The following is a 17,719-nucleotide window of genomic DNA, read 5'->3' on the forward strand; positions in this document are numbered from 1 at the left end:
AACGAAACAAAATCCCAAAGCCGACTAAATTGCTATCTGACCCTAAACAGAGAATATGAATTGGCTGATTATCTCTACTCTGTCAGAGATACGAAGCAGAGACAGATCCTTACCAAGTACAGGCTGAGTGACCACCGATTGGCAATAGAAACCGGCAGACATAAAAAGACATGGCTACCCAAAGAGGAGCGTGTATGTGGTCACTGCATGACAGGGGAGGTAGAGACAGAGATGCACTTTCTCCTTTACTGTGATAAATATTCCTCACAAAGAGACTCATTATTCACAGAAATGACTACATATATTCCAAATTTTTACAAATTGAACCCAGAGGAAAAACTAAGAATACTCATGGGCGAAGGAGCAATGGCTCCTCTTGCAGCCAAATATGTATTTTCCTGCCATAGCCTGAGGGACACTGAATAATAACATCTGCATAGTAAACAGTAACTTACTTATTATTACTATTATTGTTATTACTATAATTATTAATGTTTACTGTAGACTGTTACCATTTTATTGTTATTATTTTTGTATTTAATTTTGTATTATTATTTACTACCATTTTATATTATTATTTGCTATCATTTATAATTTTGTTACAATGTATATTGTATACATTGTTGCTTTGGCAATATTGACACAATGTTTTTCATGCCAATAAAGCAGCTTGAATTTGAATTTGAATTTGAATTGAGAGAGACATTAACCTGCTGTAGTAGAGAGAGAGAGACATTAACCTGCTGTAGTAGAGAGAGAGAGAGACATTAACCTGCTGTAGTAGAGAGAGAGACATTAACCTGCTGTAGTAGAGAGAGAGAGAGATAATAACCTACTGTTGTAGAGAGAGAGAGACATTAACCTGCTGTAGTAGAGAGAGAGAGACATTAACCTGCTGTTGTAGAGAGAGAGAGAGAGACATTACCCTGCTGTTGTAGAGAGAGAGAGACATTATCCTGCTGTAGTAGAGAGAGAGAGACATTAACCTGCTGTTGTAGAGAGAGTGAGAGAGAGAGACATTAACCTGCTGTTGTAGAGAGAGAGAGAGACATTAACCTGCTGTTGTAGAGAGAGAGAGAGACATTAACCTGCTGTTGTAGAGAGAGAGAGACATTAACCTGCTGTTGTAGAGAGAGTGAGAGAGAGAGACATTATCCTGCTGTAGTAGAGAGAGAGACATTAACCTGCTGTTGTAGAGAGAGAGACATTAACCTGCTGTAGTAGAGAGAGAGAGACATTATCCTGCTGTTGAAGAGAGAGAGACATTAACCTGCTATAGTAGAGAGAGAGAGAGACATTAACCTGCTGTAGTAGAGAGAGAGAGAGACATTAACCTGCTGTTGTAGAGAGAGAGAGACATTAACCTGCTGTAGTAGAGAGAGAGAGAGACATTAACCTGCTGTAGTAGAGAGAGAGAGACATTAACCTGCTGTAGTAGAGAGAGAGAGAGACATTAACCTGCTGTAGTAGAGAGAGAGACATTAACCTGCTGTAGTAGAGAGAGAGAGAGATATTAACCTACTGTTGTAGAGAGAGAGAGACATTAACCTGCTGTAGTAGAGAGAGAGAGACATTAACCTGCTGTTGTAGAGAGAGAGAGAGAGACATTACCCTGCTGTTGTAGAGAGAGAGAGACATTATCCTGCTGTAGTAGAGAGAGAGAGACATTAACCTGCTGTTGTAGAGAGAGTGAGAGAGAGAGACATTAACCTGCTGTTGTAGAGAGAGAGAGAGACATTAACCTGCTGTTGTAGAGAGAGAGAGAGACATTAACCTGCTGTTGTAGAGAGAGAGAGAGACATTAACCTGCTGTAGTAGAGAGAAAGAGACATTAACCTGCTGTAGTAGAGAGAGAGAGATACATTAACCTGCTGTTATAGAGAGAAAGAGACATTAACCTGCTGTTGTAGAGAGAGAGACATTTACCTGCTGCTGTAGAGAGAGAGAGAGACATTAACCTGCTGTAGTAGAGAGAGAGACATTAACCTGCTGTAGTAGAGAGAGAGAGACATTAACCTGCTGTAGTAGAGAGAGAGAGAGACATTAACCTGCTGTAGTAGAGAGAAAGAGACATTAACCTGCTGTAGTAGAGAGAGAGAGATACATTAACCTGCTGTTATAGAGAGAAAGAGACATTAACCTGCTGTAGTAGAGAGAGAGAGAGATATTAACCTGCTGTAGCAGAGAGAGAGAGAGACATTAACCTGCTGTAGTAGAGAGAGAGACATTAACCAGCTGTAGAAGAGAGAGAGAGAGACATTAACCTGCTGTAGTAGAGAGAGAGAGACATTAACCTGCTGTAGCAGAGAGAGAGAGAGACATTAACCTGCTGTAGTAGAGAGAGAGATACATTAACCTGCTGTAGTAGAGAGAGAGAGATATTAACCTGCTGTAGTAGAGAGAGAGACATTAACCTGCTGTAGAAGAGAGAGAGAGAGACATTAACCTGCTGTAGTAGAGAGAGAGAGACATTAACCTGCTGTAGTAGAGAGAGAGACATTAACCTGCTGTAGAAGAGAGAGAGAGACATTAACCTGCTGTAGTAGAGAGAGAGAGACATTAACCTGCTGTTGTGGAGAGAGAGAGATATTAACCTGCTGTAGTAGAGAGAGAGACATTAACCTGCTGTTGTGGAGAGAGAGAGATATTAACCTGCTGTAGTAGAGAGAGAGACATTAACCTGCTGTAGAAGAGAGAGAGAGAGACATTAACCTGCTGTAGTAGAGAGAGAGAGACATTAACCTGCTGTAGCAGAGAGAGAGAGAGACATTAACCTGCTGTAGTAGAGAGAGAGAGACATTAACCTGCTGTAGTAGAGAGAGAGAGATATTAACCTGCTGTAGTAGAGAGAGAGACATTAACCTGCTGTAGAAGAGAGAGAGAGAGACATTAACCTGCTGTAGTAGAGAGAGAGAGAGACATTAACCTGCTGTAGTAGAGAGAGAGAGACATTAACCTGCTGTAGTAGAGAGAGAGACATTCACCTGCTGTAGTAGAGAGAGAGACATTAACCTGCAGTAGTAGAGAGAGAGAGAGACATTAACCTGCTGTAGTAGAGAGAGAGACATTAACCTGCTGTAGTAGAGAGAGAGAGAGACATTAACCTGCTGTAGTAGAGAGAGAGACATTAACCTGCTGTAGTAGAGAGAGAGAGACATTAACCTGCTGTAGTAGAGAGAGAGACATTAACCTGCTGTAGTAGAGAGAGAGACATTAACCTGCTGTAGTAGAGAGAGAGACATTAACCTGCTGTAGTAGAGAGAGAGACATTAACCTGCTGTAGTAGAGAGAGAGAGAGACATTAACCTGCTCTAGTAGAGAGAGAGACATTAACCTGCTGTAGTAGAGAGAGAGACATTAACCTTCTGTAGTAGAGAGAGAGTCATTAACCTGCTGTAGTAGAGAGAGAGACATTAACCTGCTGTAGTAGAGAGAGAGACATTAACCTGCTGTAGTAGAGAGAGAGAGACATTAACCTGCTGTTGTAGAGAGAGAGACATTAACCTGCTGTAGTAGAGAGAGACACATTAACCTGCTGTAGTAGAGAGAGAGAGACATTAACCTGCTGTAGTAGAGAGAGAGACATTAACCTGCTGTAGTAGAGAGAGAGACATTAACCTGATGTAGTAGAGAGAGAGACATTAACCTGCTGTAGTAGAGAGAGAGAGACATTAACCTGCTGTAGTAGAGAGAGAGAGAGACATTAACCTGCTGTAGTAGAGAGAGAGAGACATTAACCTGCTGTAGTAGAGAGAGAGAGAGACATTAACCTGCTGTAGTAGAGAGAGAGACATTAACCTGCTGTAGTAGAGAGAGAGAGACATTAACCTGCTGTAGTAGAGAGAGAGAGAGACATTAACCTGCTGTAGTAGAGAGAGAGAGACATTAACCTGCTGTAGTAGAGAGAGAGAGAGACATGAACCTGCTGTAGTAGAGAGAGAGACATTAACCTTCTGTTGTAGAGAGAGAGAGAGAGAGAGAGAGAGACATTAACCTGCTGTAGTAGAGAGAGAGAGAGACATTAACCTGCTGTAGTAGAGAGAGAGAGAGACATTAACCTGCTGTAATAGAGAGAGAGAGAGAGACATTAACCTGCTGTAGTAGAGAGAGAGACATTAACCTGCTGTAGAAGAGAGAGAGAGAGACATTAACCTGCTGTAGTAGAGAGAGAGAGAGACATTAACCTGCTGTAGTAGAGAGAGAGAGACATTAACCTGCTGTAGTAGAGAGAGAGACATTCACCTGCTGTAGTAGAGAGAGAGACATTAACCTGCAGTAGTAGAGAGAGAGAGAGACATTAACCTGCTGTAGTAGAGAGAGAGACATTAACCTGCTGTAGTAGAGAGAGAGAGAGACATTAACCTGCTGTAGTAGAGAGAGAGACATTAACCTGCTGTAGTAGAGAGAGAGAGAGACATTAACCTGCTGTAGTAGAGAGAGAGAGACATTAACCTGCTGTAGTAGAGAGAGAGACATTAACCTGCTGTAGTAGAGAGAGAGACATTAACCTGCTGTAGTAGAGAGAGAGACATTAACCTGCTGTAGTAGAGAGAGAGACATTAACCTGCTGTAGTAGAGAGAGAGAGAGACATTAACCTGCTCTAGTAGAGAGAGAGACATTAACCTGCTGTAGTAGAGAGAGAGACATTAACCTCCTGTAGTAGAGAGAGAGTCATTAACCTGCTGTAGTAGAGAGAGAGACATTAACCTGCTGTAGTAGAGAGAGAGACATTAACCTGCTGTAGTAGAGAGAGAGAGACATTAACCTGCTGTTGTAGAGAGAGAGACATTAACCTGCTGTAGTAGAGAGAGACACATTAACCTGCTGTAGTAGAGAGAGAGAGACATTAACCTGCTGTAGTAGAGAGAGAGACATTAACCTGCTGTAGTAGAGAGAGAGACATTAACCTGATGTAGTAGAGAGAGAGACATTAACCTGCTGTAGTAGAGAGAGAGAGACATTAACCTGCTGTAGTAGAGAGAGAGAGAGAGACATTAACCTGCTGTAGTAGAGAGAGAGAGACATTAACCTGCTGTAGTAGAGAGAGAGAGAGACATTAACCTGCTGTAGTAGAGAGAGAGACATTAACCTGCTGTAGTAGAGAGAGAGAGACATTAACCTGCTGTAGTAGAGAGAGAGAGAGACATTAACCTGCTGTAGTAGAGAGAGAGAGACATTAACCTGCTGTAGTAGAGAGAGAGAGAGACATGAACCTGCTGTAGTAGAGAGAGAGACATTAACCTTCTGTTGTAGAGAGAGAGAGAGAGAGAGAGAGAGACATTAACCTGCTGTAGTAGAGAGAGAGAGAGACATTAACCTGCTGTAGTAGAGAGAGAGAGAGAGACATTAACCTGCTGTTGTAGAGAGAGAGACATTAATCTGCTGGTGTGGAGAGAGAGAGACATTAACCTGCTGGTGTGGAGAGAGAGAGACATTAACCTGCTGTAGTAGAGAGAGAGAGACATTAACCTGCTGTTGTGGAGAGAGAGAGACATTAACCTGCTGTAGTAGAGAGAGAGAGACATTAACCTGCTGTAGTAGAGAGAGAGAGAGACATTAACCTGCTGTAGTAGAGAGAGAGAGACATTAACCTGCTGTAGTAGAGAGAGAGAGAGACATTAACCTGCTGTAGTAGAGAGAGAGAGACATTAACCTGCTGTAGTAGAGAGAGAGAGAGACATTAACCTGCTGTAGTAGAGAGAGAGACATTAACCTGCTGTAGTAGAGAGAGAGAGACATTAACCTGCTGTAGTAGAGAGAGAGACATTAACCTGCTGTAGTAGAGAGAGAGAGACATTAACCTGCTGTAGTAGAGAGAGAGAGACATTAACCTGCTGTAGTAGAGAGAGAGAGACATTAACCTGCTGTAGTAGAGAGAGAGACATTAACCTGCTGTAGTAGAGAGAGAGAGACATTAACCTGCTGTAGTAGAGAGAGAGAGACATTAACCTGCTGTAGTAGAGAGAGAGAGAGAGAGACATTAACCTTCTGTTGTAGAGAGAGAGAGAGAGAGAGAGAGACATTAACCTGCTGTAGTAGAGAGAGAGAGAGAGACATTAACCTGCTGTAGTAGAGAGAGAGAGACATTAACCTGCTGTAGTAGAGAGAGAGAGACATTAACCTGCTGTAGTAGAGAGAGAGACATCAACCTGCTGTAGTAGAGAGAGAGACATTAACCTGCTGTTGTAGAGAGAGAGACATTAATCTGCTGTTGTGGAGAGAGAGAGACATTAACCTGCTGTAGTAGAGAGAGAGACATTAACCTGCTGTTGTGGAGAGAGAGAGACATTAACCTGCTGTTGTGGAGAGAGAGAGACATTAACCTGCTGTAGTAGAGAGAGAGAGACATTAACCTGCTGTTGTGGAGAGAGAGAGACATTAACCTGCTGTAGTAGAGAGAGAGAGACATTAACCTGCTGTTGTGGAGAGAGAGAGACATTAACCTGCTGTAGTAGAGAGAGAGAGACATTAACCTGCTGTAGTAGAGAGAGAGAGACATTAACCTGCTGTTGTGGAGAGAGAGACATTAACCTGCTGTAGTAGAGAGAGAGAGAGACATTAATCTGCTGTTGTAGAGAGATAAAGTATTTGTCTAATTTATTGTGCTTCTGCTCCTCTTGCTTTGCACTATCCTGGAGCGTGTTGCGTGTAGCTTGTTATTTGCCATAAGTCATAAGTCTTCAAAGCGGCATTAGGCTATAGAGCCTCAGTGTGTTGTAAAAGTTAGGAGACATCTAATCAGTATAAAATGAAATTAAATTCAGGGAATTATAATTTAAAGGAGAAGGATAGGCTTCAACAACCAATAGCCTACAGGTAAGCTGCTACTTAATATTCTGAATGGAGTTGTTGTTTGTAACTGTAGGATCAGAAAGCGCATGCACTGAAGTCTCAGTTAGCCTAGCTAGCTAATATTAGCTAGCTTAGCTAGCTTCTCTTCACAGTATGATGCATGCAGTCCAAGACAGGTTCTTCCTAATTAGATTTGATGATAAATAACCTACCTAAGGCAGCTATTAGTCTACTATAGCTTGAGTCTCTCACTCCTCCCTGCTCCCCATGTCACTGGCACACAGTACTGCCCCGCCTCTCTCCCTCCTCTCTCCCTCCTCTCTCCCTCCTCTCTCCCTCCTCTCCCGTTTTATCTGCTCCGGTTAATAAAATATCTTTAAAAAGTAATTTTCTGCTGCTTCCCTTACTCGGATCTGATTGGACCGGGTCTGGATCCGACCAGGTGTATACGGAACGGGTCTAGTTGTCTCTATATTTAAAATATATATTTATTAATTTCGGGTCCTGGTGGGAGAGTCGCAGGTCCATTTCGGAAAAGGGTGCAACTTTTTGGCGAGGGCATTCCTTCACCATGTGTGGACAGAGCAATGCAATTTTACAAATATAAAACACAGCCTTTTGGACAACATCAAGTTCATAACTATGTTTAGAGATTGGTTGGTTTTTCTGGACGCTTCAGTCCAGATCTTCTTTATAGCCATATCTGCTCAGCAGGCTGTCATTCAACTATGCCCCTCACCTGCTCTTCATCAGCAGGCTGGGATGTCCATCAGTACACGTCACCACACACACGCACACACACACGCACGCGCACACACACACGCACGCGCGCACACACACACACACACACACACACACACACACACACACACACACACACACACACACACACAAACGCACGCACGCACGCACGCACACACACACACACACGCGCATGCACGCACCCACGCACACACGCACACACGCACACACACACACACACACACACACACACACACACACACACACACTCCCATGGGCGTTTTACAGGCCTGATCAGAAGTATGCTTGGATTTATCAGCCAGTTAAATGTCAAACGTTCAATTAGTCTAGAGAAGAGAAAAGATACTGGTGAGGTGGACTGTAGTATTGTAGTAACATAGTATTGTAGTATTGTAGTACCATAGCACCGTAGTATTGCAGTAACATAGCACTGTAGTATTGTAGTAACATATTACTGTAGTATCGCAGTAACATAGCACTGTAGTATTGTAGTAACATAGTATTGTAGTATTGTAGTACCATAGCACTGTAGTATTGCAGTAACATAGCACTGTAGTATTGTAGTAACATATTACTGTAGTATCGCAGTAACATAGCACTGTAGTATTGTAGTAACATAGTACTGCAGTATTGCAGTAACATAGTACTGTAGTATTGTAGTAGCATAGTACTGTAGTATTGAAGCAACATAGTACTGTAGTATTGCAGTAACATAGCACCGTAGTATTGTAGTAACATAGTACTGTAGTATTGTAGTACCATAGCACCGTAGTATTGCAGTAACATAGCACTGTAGTATTGTAGTAACATATTGTTGTGGTATTGCAGTAACATAGTACTGTAGTATTGTAGTAACATATTATTGTGGTATTGCAGTAACATAGTACTGTAGTATTGTAGTAACATAGTACTGTAGCATTGCAGTAACACAGTACCGTAGTATTGTAGTAGCATAGTACTGTAGCATTGTAGTAATGTAGTACTGTGGTATTGTTGTAACATAGTACTGTAGTATTGCAGTAACACAGCACTGTAGTATTGCAGTAACACAGTACTGTAGTATTGCAGTAACATAGTACCATAGTATTGTAGTAACATACTATTGTAGTATTGCAGTAACATAGTACTGTGGTATTGTAGTAACATAGCACCGTAGTATTGTAGTAGCATAGTACTGTAATATCGCAGTAACATGGTACTGTAGTTTTGCAGTAACATAGTAACGTAGTATTGTAGTAACATATTAGCATAGTACTGTAGTACCATAGTACTGTAGAATTGTAGTAACATAGTACTGTAGTAGCATAGTACTGTTATAGTGTAGTAACATAGTACTGTAGTATTGTAGTAACATAGCATTGTAGTATTGCCGCACCATAGTACCGTAGAATTGCAGTAACATAGTATTGAAATATTGAAGTACCATATTACTGCAGTACCATATTGTAGTATTGTAGTAATATAGCACTGTAATAATGTAGTAACATTGTACTGCAGTATTGTAGTACCATAGTACTCTAGTATTGTAGCACCATAGTACGGTGGTATTGTAGTACCATATTACTGTAGTATTATAGTGCCATATTAATGTAGTATTGTAGCAACGTATTCCCATTTTACTGTAGTATTGTTGCACCATAGTACTGTAGTATTGTAGTACCATAGTAATGTAGTATTGTAGTAACACAGTACTGTAGTGACATAGTACTGTTGTATTGCAGTAACATAGTACTGTAGTATTGTAGCACCATAGTACCGTGGTATTGTAGTAACATAGTACTGTAGTATTGTAGTAACATTGTACTGTAGTAACATAGTACTGTAGTATTGTAGTAACATAGTCCCATTGTACTGTGGTACTGCGGTACCATAGTACTGTAGTAACATAATACCATTGTACTGTAGTATTGTAGTAACATAGTTCTGTAGTAACGTGGTACTGTAGTATTGTAGTAGCATTGTCCCATTGTACTGTAGTACTGTAGTACCATATGACTGTAGTAACATAGTGCCTTAGTACTGTAGTATTGTAGTAACATAGTCCCATTGTACTGTGGTACTGCGGTACCATAGTACTGTAGTAACATAATACCATTGTACTGTAGTATTGTAGTAACATAGTTCTGTAGTAACGTGGTACTGTAGTATTGTAGTAGCATTGTCCCATTGTACTGTAGTACTGTAGTACCATAGGACTGTAGTAACATAGTGCCTTAGTACTGTAGTATTGTAGTAATATAGTCCCATAGTACTGTAGTACTGTTGTACCATACTACCGTAGTAACATAATACCATAGTACTGTAGTATTGTAGTAATATAGTACTGTAGCAACATAGTCCCATTGTACTGTAGTGATGCATTACCATATCACTGTAGTAACATAGTACCATAGTGCTGTAGTATTGTAGTAGCAGTACCATAGTACTGTAGTATTGTAGTAACGTCGTGCTGTAGTAGAGTTGAATCGTAGTGCTGTTGTATTGCAGTACTATAGTACTTTAGTAACATAGTACCATAGTACTGTAGTATTATAGTACCTTGGTACTGTAGTAACATAGTACAGTAGTACTGTAGTATTGTATTACAATAGTAATGTAGTAAGATAGTACCATAGTACTGTAGTATTGTGGTACCATAGTACTGTAGTGATATAGTGCCGTTGTACTGTAGTATTGCAGTACTATAGTACAGTAGTAGCATGTTACTGTAGTATTTTAGTACCATAGTACTGTAGTACCATAGTACCATAGTACTGTAGTTTTGTAGTACCATAGTACTGTATTACCATAGTACTTTAGTACCATAGTACTGTAGTACTGTAGTATTGTAGTACCATAGTGCAGTATGTTTTGTAGTACTATAGTAATGTAGTAACATATTACTGTAGTACGTTAGTATTGTAGTACCATTTTACTGTAGTAAAACAGTAACATGGTACTGTTGTACTGTAGTAATGGTATTGTATTACCATAGTAAGACAGTACTGTAGTACTGTAGTAACACAATACTGTGGCATTGTAGTACCATAGTAACATAGTACTGTGGTACTGTAGTACCATAGTAACATAGTACTGTAATATTGTAGTACCCCAGTCGCATAGTACTGTAGTACCATAGTAACATAGTACTGTAGTATTGTAATACCATAGTAACATAGTGTTGTTGTACTGTAGTAAATAGTAACATAGTAATGTAGTGCCATAGTAACTTAGTACTGTGGTATCATATTACCAAAGTACTGTAGTATTGTAGGACTGTAGTATTGTAGTAGTTTAGTTCCATATTACTGTAGTATTGTAGGACCATACTATTGTAGTATTGTAGCATCACAGTAACATAGTACTGTAGTATAATATAAACTAAGTACTGTAGTATGGAGTGTGCAAAGCTGTCATCAAGGCAAAGGTGGCTATGAAACATCTCAAATATAAAATTGTTATTGATTTGTTAAACACTTTTTTGGTTACTACATGATTCCATATGCGCTATTTCATAGTTTTGATGTCTTCACTATTATTCTACAATGTAGAAAATAGTACAAATGAAGAAAAACCCTTGAATGAGTAGGTGTGTCCAGACTTTAGACATGTACTGTAGCTATGTTATCCTTACTCATCGTGTTATTATTTCAAAATATTTTTTATATTTTCTCTCTGCATTGTAAGTAAGCGTTTCACTTTTAGTCTACACTTGTTGTTTACGAAGCTTGTGACGAATAGAATTTGATTTGATTGATTTGAGACAATGAGTGAGGCTTAGATTGACAAGGTTAGAGGTTAGAACTAGGAACAGGAATTTTTCTGGACGGGTCACTTAGTTTTGATAAATAATTAAATCTGTGATAGGTTTGTACCTACATGTATTTCCATAGTCCAAAATCTATCTAGCCATCTAATGTGGAGTTCCCACCACGTTGGTTAATATCCTATAATATTAGGGGTTAAGTGTAGATTTTAGAAAGGGCACAGTTGTTTTAGACAGGCCTCAGACATACTTAGCATACTGGAATATAAATGTCCCAAATGTGTTTTCAATGTTTAGAAATCATTATTTGTTGTATAGTTATCCCGGCCACAGTATGACTGAATGCTACCTTGAATATTTTGAGAAGAAACAAAGTTACAACTGCGTCTGGTTTGCTCCCAGCCAGGTCTCTAGACAAACTGTACAACTTTGCCGAGTGTGCTGGTCTGCATCTGGTCCTGGGGTTCAACGCCCTGCAGAGAAATCCTGACTCCTCCTGGAACTCCTCCTCAGCCTTCAGCTTACTCAAATACAGCGCCGGGAAGAAATACAACATCTCCTGGGAACTGGGCAACGGTCAGTATCTACTACACCACACTATATACTGCATTTAAAATATTGTACAATGTATGGTATTTAATACAGCAGAATTCTTGGACAACACTGTACCTACAGGGGTCTACAGGGGTATACGGGGGTATAAAGGGGTATACAGGGGTATACAGGGGTATAAAGGGGTATACAGGGGTATAAAGGGGTATAAAGGGGTATACAGGGGTATAAAGGGGTATAAAGGGGTATACAGGGGTATAAAGGGGTATGCATCTTCTGCGGCGTCGTTGTTTTGGGTCGGCTTCTGGGATTAGATCCATTGTTCTGGGTGGTGGTCCGAACAGAGGATCCGCTTCGGGAAAGTTGTATTCCTGTTCGTATTGTTGGTAAGTTAACGTCGCTCTTACATCCAATAGTTCTTCCCAGCTGTATGTAATAAGACTTAAGATTTCCTGGGGTAACAATGTAAGAAATAATATATAAAATAGTAAATACTGCAAAGTTTCCTAAGAACTCGAAGTGAGGCAAAGATCTCTGTCGGCGCCATATTATTATTATTATATATAGATATTTTTCCAAATCCAAGTGTAACCCTAAGAGCACATGTTTTTGGCCTGTAAACAAGCGGTAGGCCAACCCTGTTTTTGGAGAGCTAAAACCTACAAGAAGGTAGCTCTCCAGGAACAGGGTTGGGCAGCCCTGCTGTAGGCCATTTGAATGGTGCTCCTGGCCAGAGCTCCCTCGAGTTCAGGTATTCTGTTAACTTCAGATCCGCCTTCTCTTGGATGTTGTCACAGAAAAAAATCCTAATTGAAGAAGATAACACTGATTATTCTCAGCGGCATCCTGCAAAATTGAAAGTTCAAGGCTACGAAACACTCAGTACACAAAGTCCCCAACCGCTGACTCTGTGCTGCTGCCAGCCTGTTATGTGAATAGTGAAGTGGCAGTAATAATACACATTTCCATTGTACAATAGATTCCTAAAGATCTGTTTGAGGGTACTTTTATTTGGAAAAATCCTTATAAATGATGTTGAATACATGTGTTATGAAGAATAGAACTACAATAAAATTATATTTCTATATTATGAAGCTATATTGTGATGAATGATACTGCAACACTGATAAAGGTGTTATGACTGGTTTCATAAAGGTGTTATGACTGGTTTCATAAAGGTGTTATGACTGGTTTCATAAAGGTGTAATGACTGGTTTCATAAAGGTGTTATGACTGCTTTCATAAAGGTGTTATGACTGGTTTCATAAAGGTGTTATGAATGCCTTATGTATAACTCCTAGTGGCTATACACTATACAATATGATAGTAGCAATTATATGATATATACAGCACATAAATTACAGTATAATAGACTTCCCAGTACATTGCTTACTTCTAGCTGCTCTGGTAAAGAAGTTGATATCATTGGCAGTGCTCATGATAACAAAACAAAATAAGTACTGGTGCTGGCCAAAGCCTTGAGAGGGCATGCAAATGTGTACGTTTTGACTCTGAGTCATGATTGAAAGGAAGCCTTTCAAAGAGTGAAGAGAGAGAGAGGTGAATATTTAGGCATGATGAAGGATGGAGTGGTTTTTAAAAGGAGAAGTTGACAGCTGATGACTTTCTATGTGGTGCAGTCGACCCCTGCCAAAATGACAGATACAAGCACTCTCGCCAGAAGGTAGAAGCTGTGAGGTCAATGTGGGATTCTCTCCAACACTCTTGTGTTGGACAGTGTTAGAATGACACGCTGTGTCTCGCTGTAATACCATCATGAGTTTAGTTCTGGAGGTAGACCTGAGAGATTTCCTTAGATAGACCAGCTGCAACATCAAAAAAAAAAGAGCTTTTTGGTTTTAATTTAAGGTTAGGGTTGGGAATTAAGGATAGCAGTGTGGTTAAGGTTAGGGTTGGGAATGAAGGATAGCAGTGTGGTTAAGGTTTGGGTTAGGCATTAGGGATAGCAGTGTGGTTAAGGTTAGGGTTGGGAATTAAGGATAGCAGTGTGGTTAAGGTTTGGGTTAGGCATTAAGGATAGCAGTGTGGTTAAGGTTAGGGTTAGGCATTAGGGATAGCAGTGTGGTTAAGGTTAGGGTTAGGCATTAGGGATAGCAGTGTGGTTAAGGTTAGGGTTGGGAATTAAGGATAGCAGTGTGGTTAAGGTTTGGGTTAGGCATTAGGGATAGCAGTGTGGTTAAGGTTAGGGTTGGGAATTAAGGATAGCAGTGTGGTGAAGGTTAGGGTTAGGCATTAGGGATAGCAGTGTGGTTAAGGTTAGGGTTGGGAATTAAGGATAGCAGTGTGGTTAAGGTTTGGGTTAGGCATTAAGGATAGCAGTGTGGTTAAGGTTCGGGTTAGGCATTAGGGATAGCAGTGTGGTTAAGGTTAGGGTTAGGCATTAGGGATAGCAGTGTGGTTAAGGTTAGGGTTGGGAATTAAGGATAGCAGTGTGGTTAAGGTTTGGGTTAGGCATTAAGGATAGCAGTGTGGTTAAGGTTAGGGTTAGGCATTAGGGATAGCAGTGTGGTTAAGGTTAGGGTTAGGCATTAGGGATAGCAGTGTGGTTAAGGTTAGGGTTGGGAATTAAGAATAGCAGTGTGGTTAAGGTTTGGGTTAGGCATTAGGGATAGCAGTGTGGTTAAGGTTAGGGTTAGGCATTAGGGATAGCAGTGTGGTTAAGGTTAGGGTTAGGCATTAGGGATAGCAGTGTGGTTAAGGTTAGGGTTAGGCATTAGGGATAGCAGTGTGGTTAAGGTTAGGGTTAGGCATTAGGGATAGCAGTGTGGTTAAGGTTAGGGTTAGGCATTAGGCATTAGGGAAAGCAGTGTGGTTAAGGTTAGGGTTAGGCATTAGGCATTAGGGATAGCAGTGTGGTTAAGGTTAGGGTTAGGCATTAGGGATAGCAGTGTGGTTAAGGTTAGGGTTAGGCATTAGGGATAGCAGTGTGGTTAAGGTTAGGGTTAGGCATTAGGTTAGGGTTAAGGCCAGGGTTAGTTTAACATCAGATTTTATGACTTTTTCTATTGCTTTAATTTCCTTCCTCTCTCCATCTCTCTCCAGAGCCTAATGGCTACCGAAGCATGGTGGGTCAGACCGTTAACAGTACCCAGCTAGCCAAGGACTACACCATGCTGAGAACACTACTGCAATCTGTACGCTACTACAGCCGAGCACACCTCTACGGCCCTAACACTGGGCCACCACGCAAGAACGCCATTCTGCTGCTCGACGGGTGAGTCGCCTCACTGACGCCGTTTCAATTATAGATGCATTATGGATTGTCAATATAGTCAACAAAGTCCTAAACTATAGTATAGAACCATCTTTTGGAAATATGGTTTAAACAGTACACACACACAGACACACACAGGCACACACACACACACACACACACACACACACACACACACACACACACACACACACACACACACAGACACACACACACACACACACACACACACACACACACAGGCACACACACAGGCACACACAGACACACACAGACACACAAACACACAGACACACACACACAGGCCCAGTGTTTATGTAGAGGTCTCCAGTCTGGTGGTCCCAGGTCCTGGTCAAGTTAAATAGGCTGTCAGCTGAATAGAGTGTCAGTGGATTGATAAGGTGGCCGAGTGATTTCCCACCTGTCCTCTCCTCTCTCTTCTCTCCTCTTTCTCCTCTCTTCTCTCCTCTCTCTTCTCTCCTCTTTCTCCTCTCTTCTCTCCTCTCTCTTCTCTCCTCTTTTTCCTCTCTTCTCTCCTCTCTCTTCTCTCCTCTTTTTCCTCTCTTCTCTCCTCTCTCTTCTCTCCTCGTTTTCCTCTCTTCTCTCCTCTCTGTTCTCTCCTCTCTCTTCTCTCCTCTTTTTCCTCTCTTCTCTCCTCTCTCTTCTCTCCTCTTTCTCCTCTCTTCTCTCCTCTCTCTCTCAGACCAGAGGATCTTTGTCTAGATCTCTATCTTAGATCCACTATTGGGACTTGCTATAAACAGGGGATTTGTTATATATTACATGGGGAATTTTTTCCACTGCTCAAAGATTGGATTTGTTAGACCAGCATTCTAGAGCAGAGGTCCCCCCCCAAACTGTTCACACCCCTCTTGTTTGTGGAGGGAATGTTGCAGGTTTAAAGTTTATTTCCTGCAATTATTCTAATTTTATCATTGGGTGCAAAGAAAATGTTGCATTTAAAAAATATAAATTCTTGCAATTTTATATATTTTATATGTCTCAATGTAATCAAGGTATGAAAATGATTGTTATTTTGAAATATAGTCTATTTTGGGAGTTTGATGAGTTTGATTTTCAGAAAGATTTAGCCAAAACATTGTGCTCTGGAACAGTGGTTCCCAGACTGTGGGACACACAGGGTTGGCAAAGGGTTTTTTGTGACCCCCGTGCCCTTCCTGCCAACCCTGCGTGCCCCACAGTTTGGAGGGCAGCTAAAATAGATCTGTTTGATGTAAATGTTTTGGCCAAATCTTTATCTGTATAAACACATCAACAGAGTATATAACAGTAATGTTAGCAATCCTCTCACTATAGCATGTAACAGCTGAGAGGATGGTTTAGAGAACGTCTTCATAGGAATTAGTAGGAAGATACTGTAGGACAAAACATCCTGTGTGAAATGGTCTTCCAAGACTTTCTGAAAATCAAACTCATCAACTAAACCCCAAAATAGACTGTATTTCAAAATAACAATCATTTCATACCTTGATTACATTGAGACACGATCATCAAAATGTTTTAATTTGTGGGAAAACTTGGGAACAGAATTCCTAAATTAAACTATTTGTTTGCTGAATTCCTGAATGTCTTTTGACAAAACATTGTTTAGTTTTTGCAGGAGGTCCAGGCAGGTCCTCCTTTATGGGCTCCTCTCCCTCCTCCTCCTCTCCCTCCTCCTCCTCTCCCTTCTCCTCCTCTCCCTTGTCCTCCTCTCCCTCCTCCTCTCCCTCCACCTCCTCTCCCTCCTCCTCTCCCTCCTCCTCCTCTCCCTTCTCCTCCTCTCCCTTGTCCTCCTCTCCCTTGTCCTCCTCTCCCTCCTCCTCTCCCTCCACCTCCTCTCCCTCCTCCTCTCCCTCCTCCTCCTCTCCCTTCTCCTCCTCTCCCTTGTCCTCCTCTCCCTCCTCCTCTCCCTCCACCTCCTCTCCCTCCTCCTCTCCCTCCTCCTCCTCTCCCTTCTCCTCCTCTCCCTTCTCCTCCTCTCCCTTGTCCTCCTCTCCCTCCTCCTCTCCCTCCTCCTCCTCTCCCTCCTCCTCTCCCTCTTCCTCCTCTCCCTTCTCCTCCTCTCCCTTCTCCTCCTCTCCCTTGTCCTCCTCTCCCTTCTCCTCCTCTCCCTTGTCCTCCTCTCCCTCCTCCTCTCCCTCCTCCTCTCCCTCCTCCTCTCCCTCCTCCTCCTCTCCCTTCTCCTCCTCTCCCTCCTCCTCCTCTCCCTCCTCTCCTTCCTCCTCTCCCTCCTCCTCCTCTCCCTTCTCCTTTCCCCCGTTTTTTCCTCTAGTCTGTCTCTGTCTCATGGTCAGGTGTGTGTGTGTCTCTCTCTCTCTCTCTGTGTGTGTGTGTGTGTGTTTGTGTGTGTGTGTCTGCCACACATGTTTGTTTAGAAACAGAGGCTAAGTGAACGGAGATAACATTAGTGTCAGATAAAAGATGTAACCAAGACTAAATATCTTTAACTGGTGAGAGTCGTCCTTTCTGACAAGCTGTTTAGATAGAAGGATCTAGACATGCCAGAAAGACTCTCAGACCCAAATAAGGAGAGTTTCAGGTTGAGATTAACCGGTCCACATGTCTTGTTTATGTTGTGACTCCTTGGCTCAAACCGTTAGAAATACACACACACACACACACACACACA

General features: G+C 41.5%; 1 protein-coding gene across 2 annotated transcripts in view; it reads left to right on the top strand.

Annotated features, from left to right (window-relative positions):
- LOC110499532 (heparanase 2) overlaps nt 1-17,719 on the top strand; it is a 229,610-nt gene that overhangs the window by 148,576 nt on the left and 63,315 nt on the right. For both annotated transcript variants that reach the window (XR_016489499.1, XM_036956206.2), the window contains exons 4-5: nt 11,703-11,876; nt 14,916-15,087. Coding sequence is in view for 1 of the 2 variants with exons in the window: in XM_036956206.2 (XP_036812101.2) it covers nt 11,703-11,876; nt 14,916-15,087 (346 nt within the window). In the remaining variant the exon portion in view is untranslated. The remainder of the gene's footprint in view (nt 1-11,702; nt 11,877-14,915; nt 15,088-17,719) is intronic.

This window comes from Oncorhynchus mykiss, chromosome 20 (genome assembly GCF_057628025.1).
Source record: "Oncorhynchus mykiss isolate SJ-2025 chromosome 20, ASM5762802v1, whole genome shotgun sequence".
Classification (NCBI taxonomy): Eukaryota; Metazoa; Chordata; class Actinopteri; order Salmoniformes; family Salmonidae; genus Oncorhynchus; species Oncorhynchus mykiss.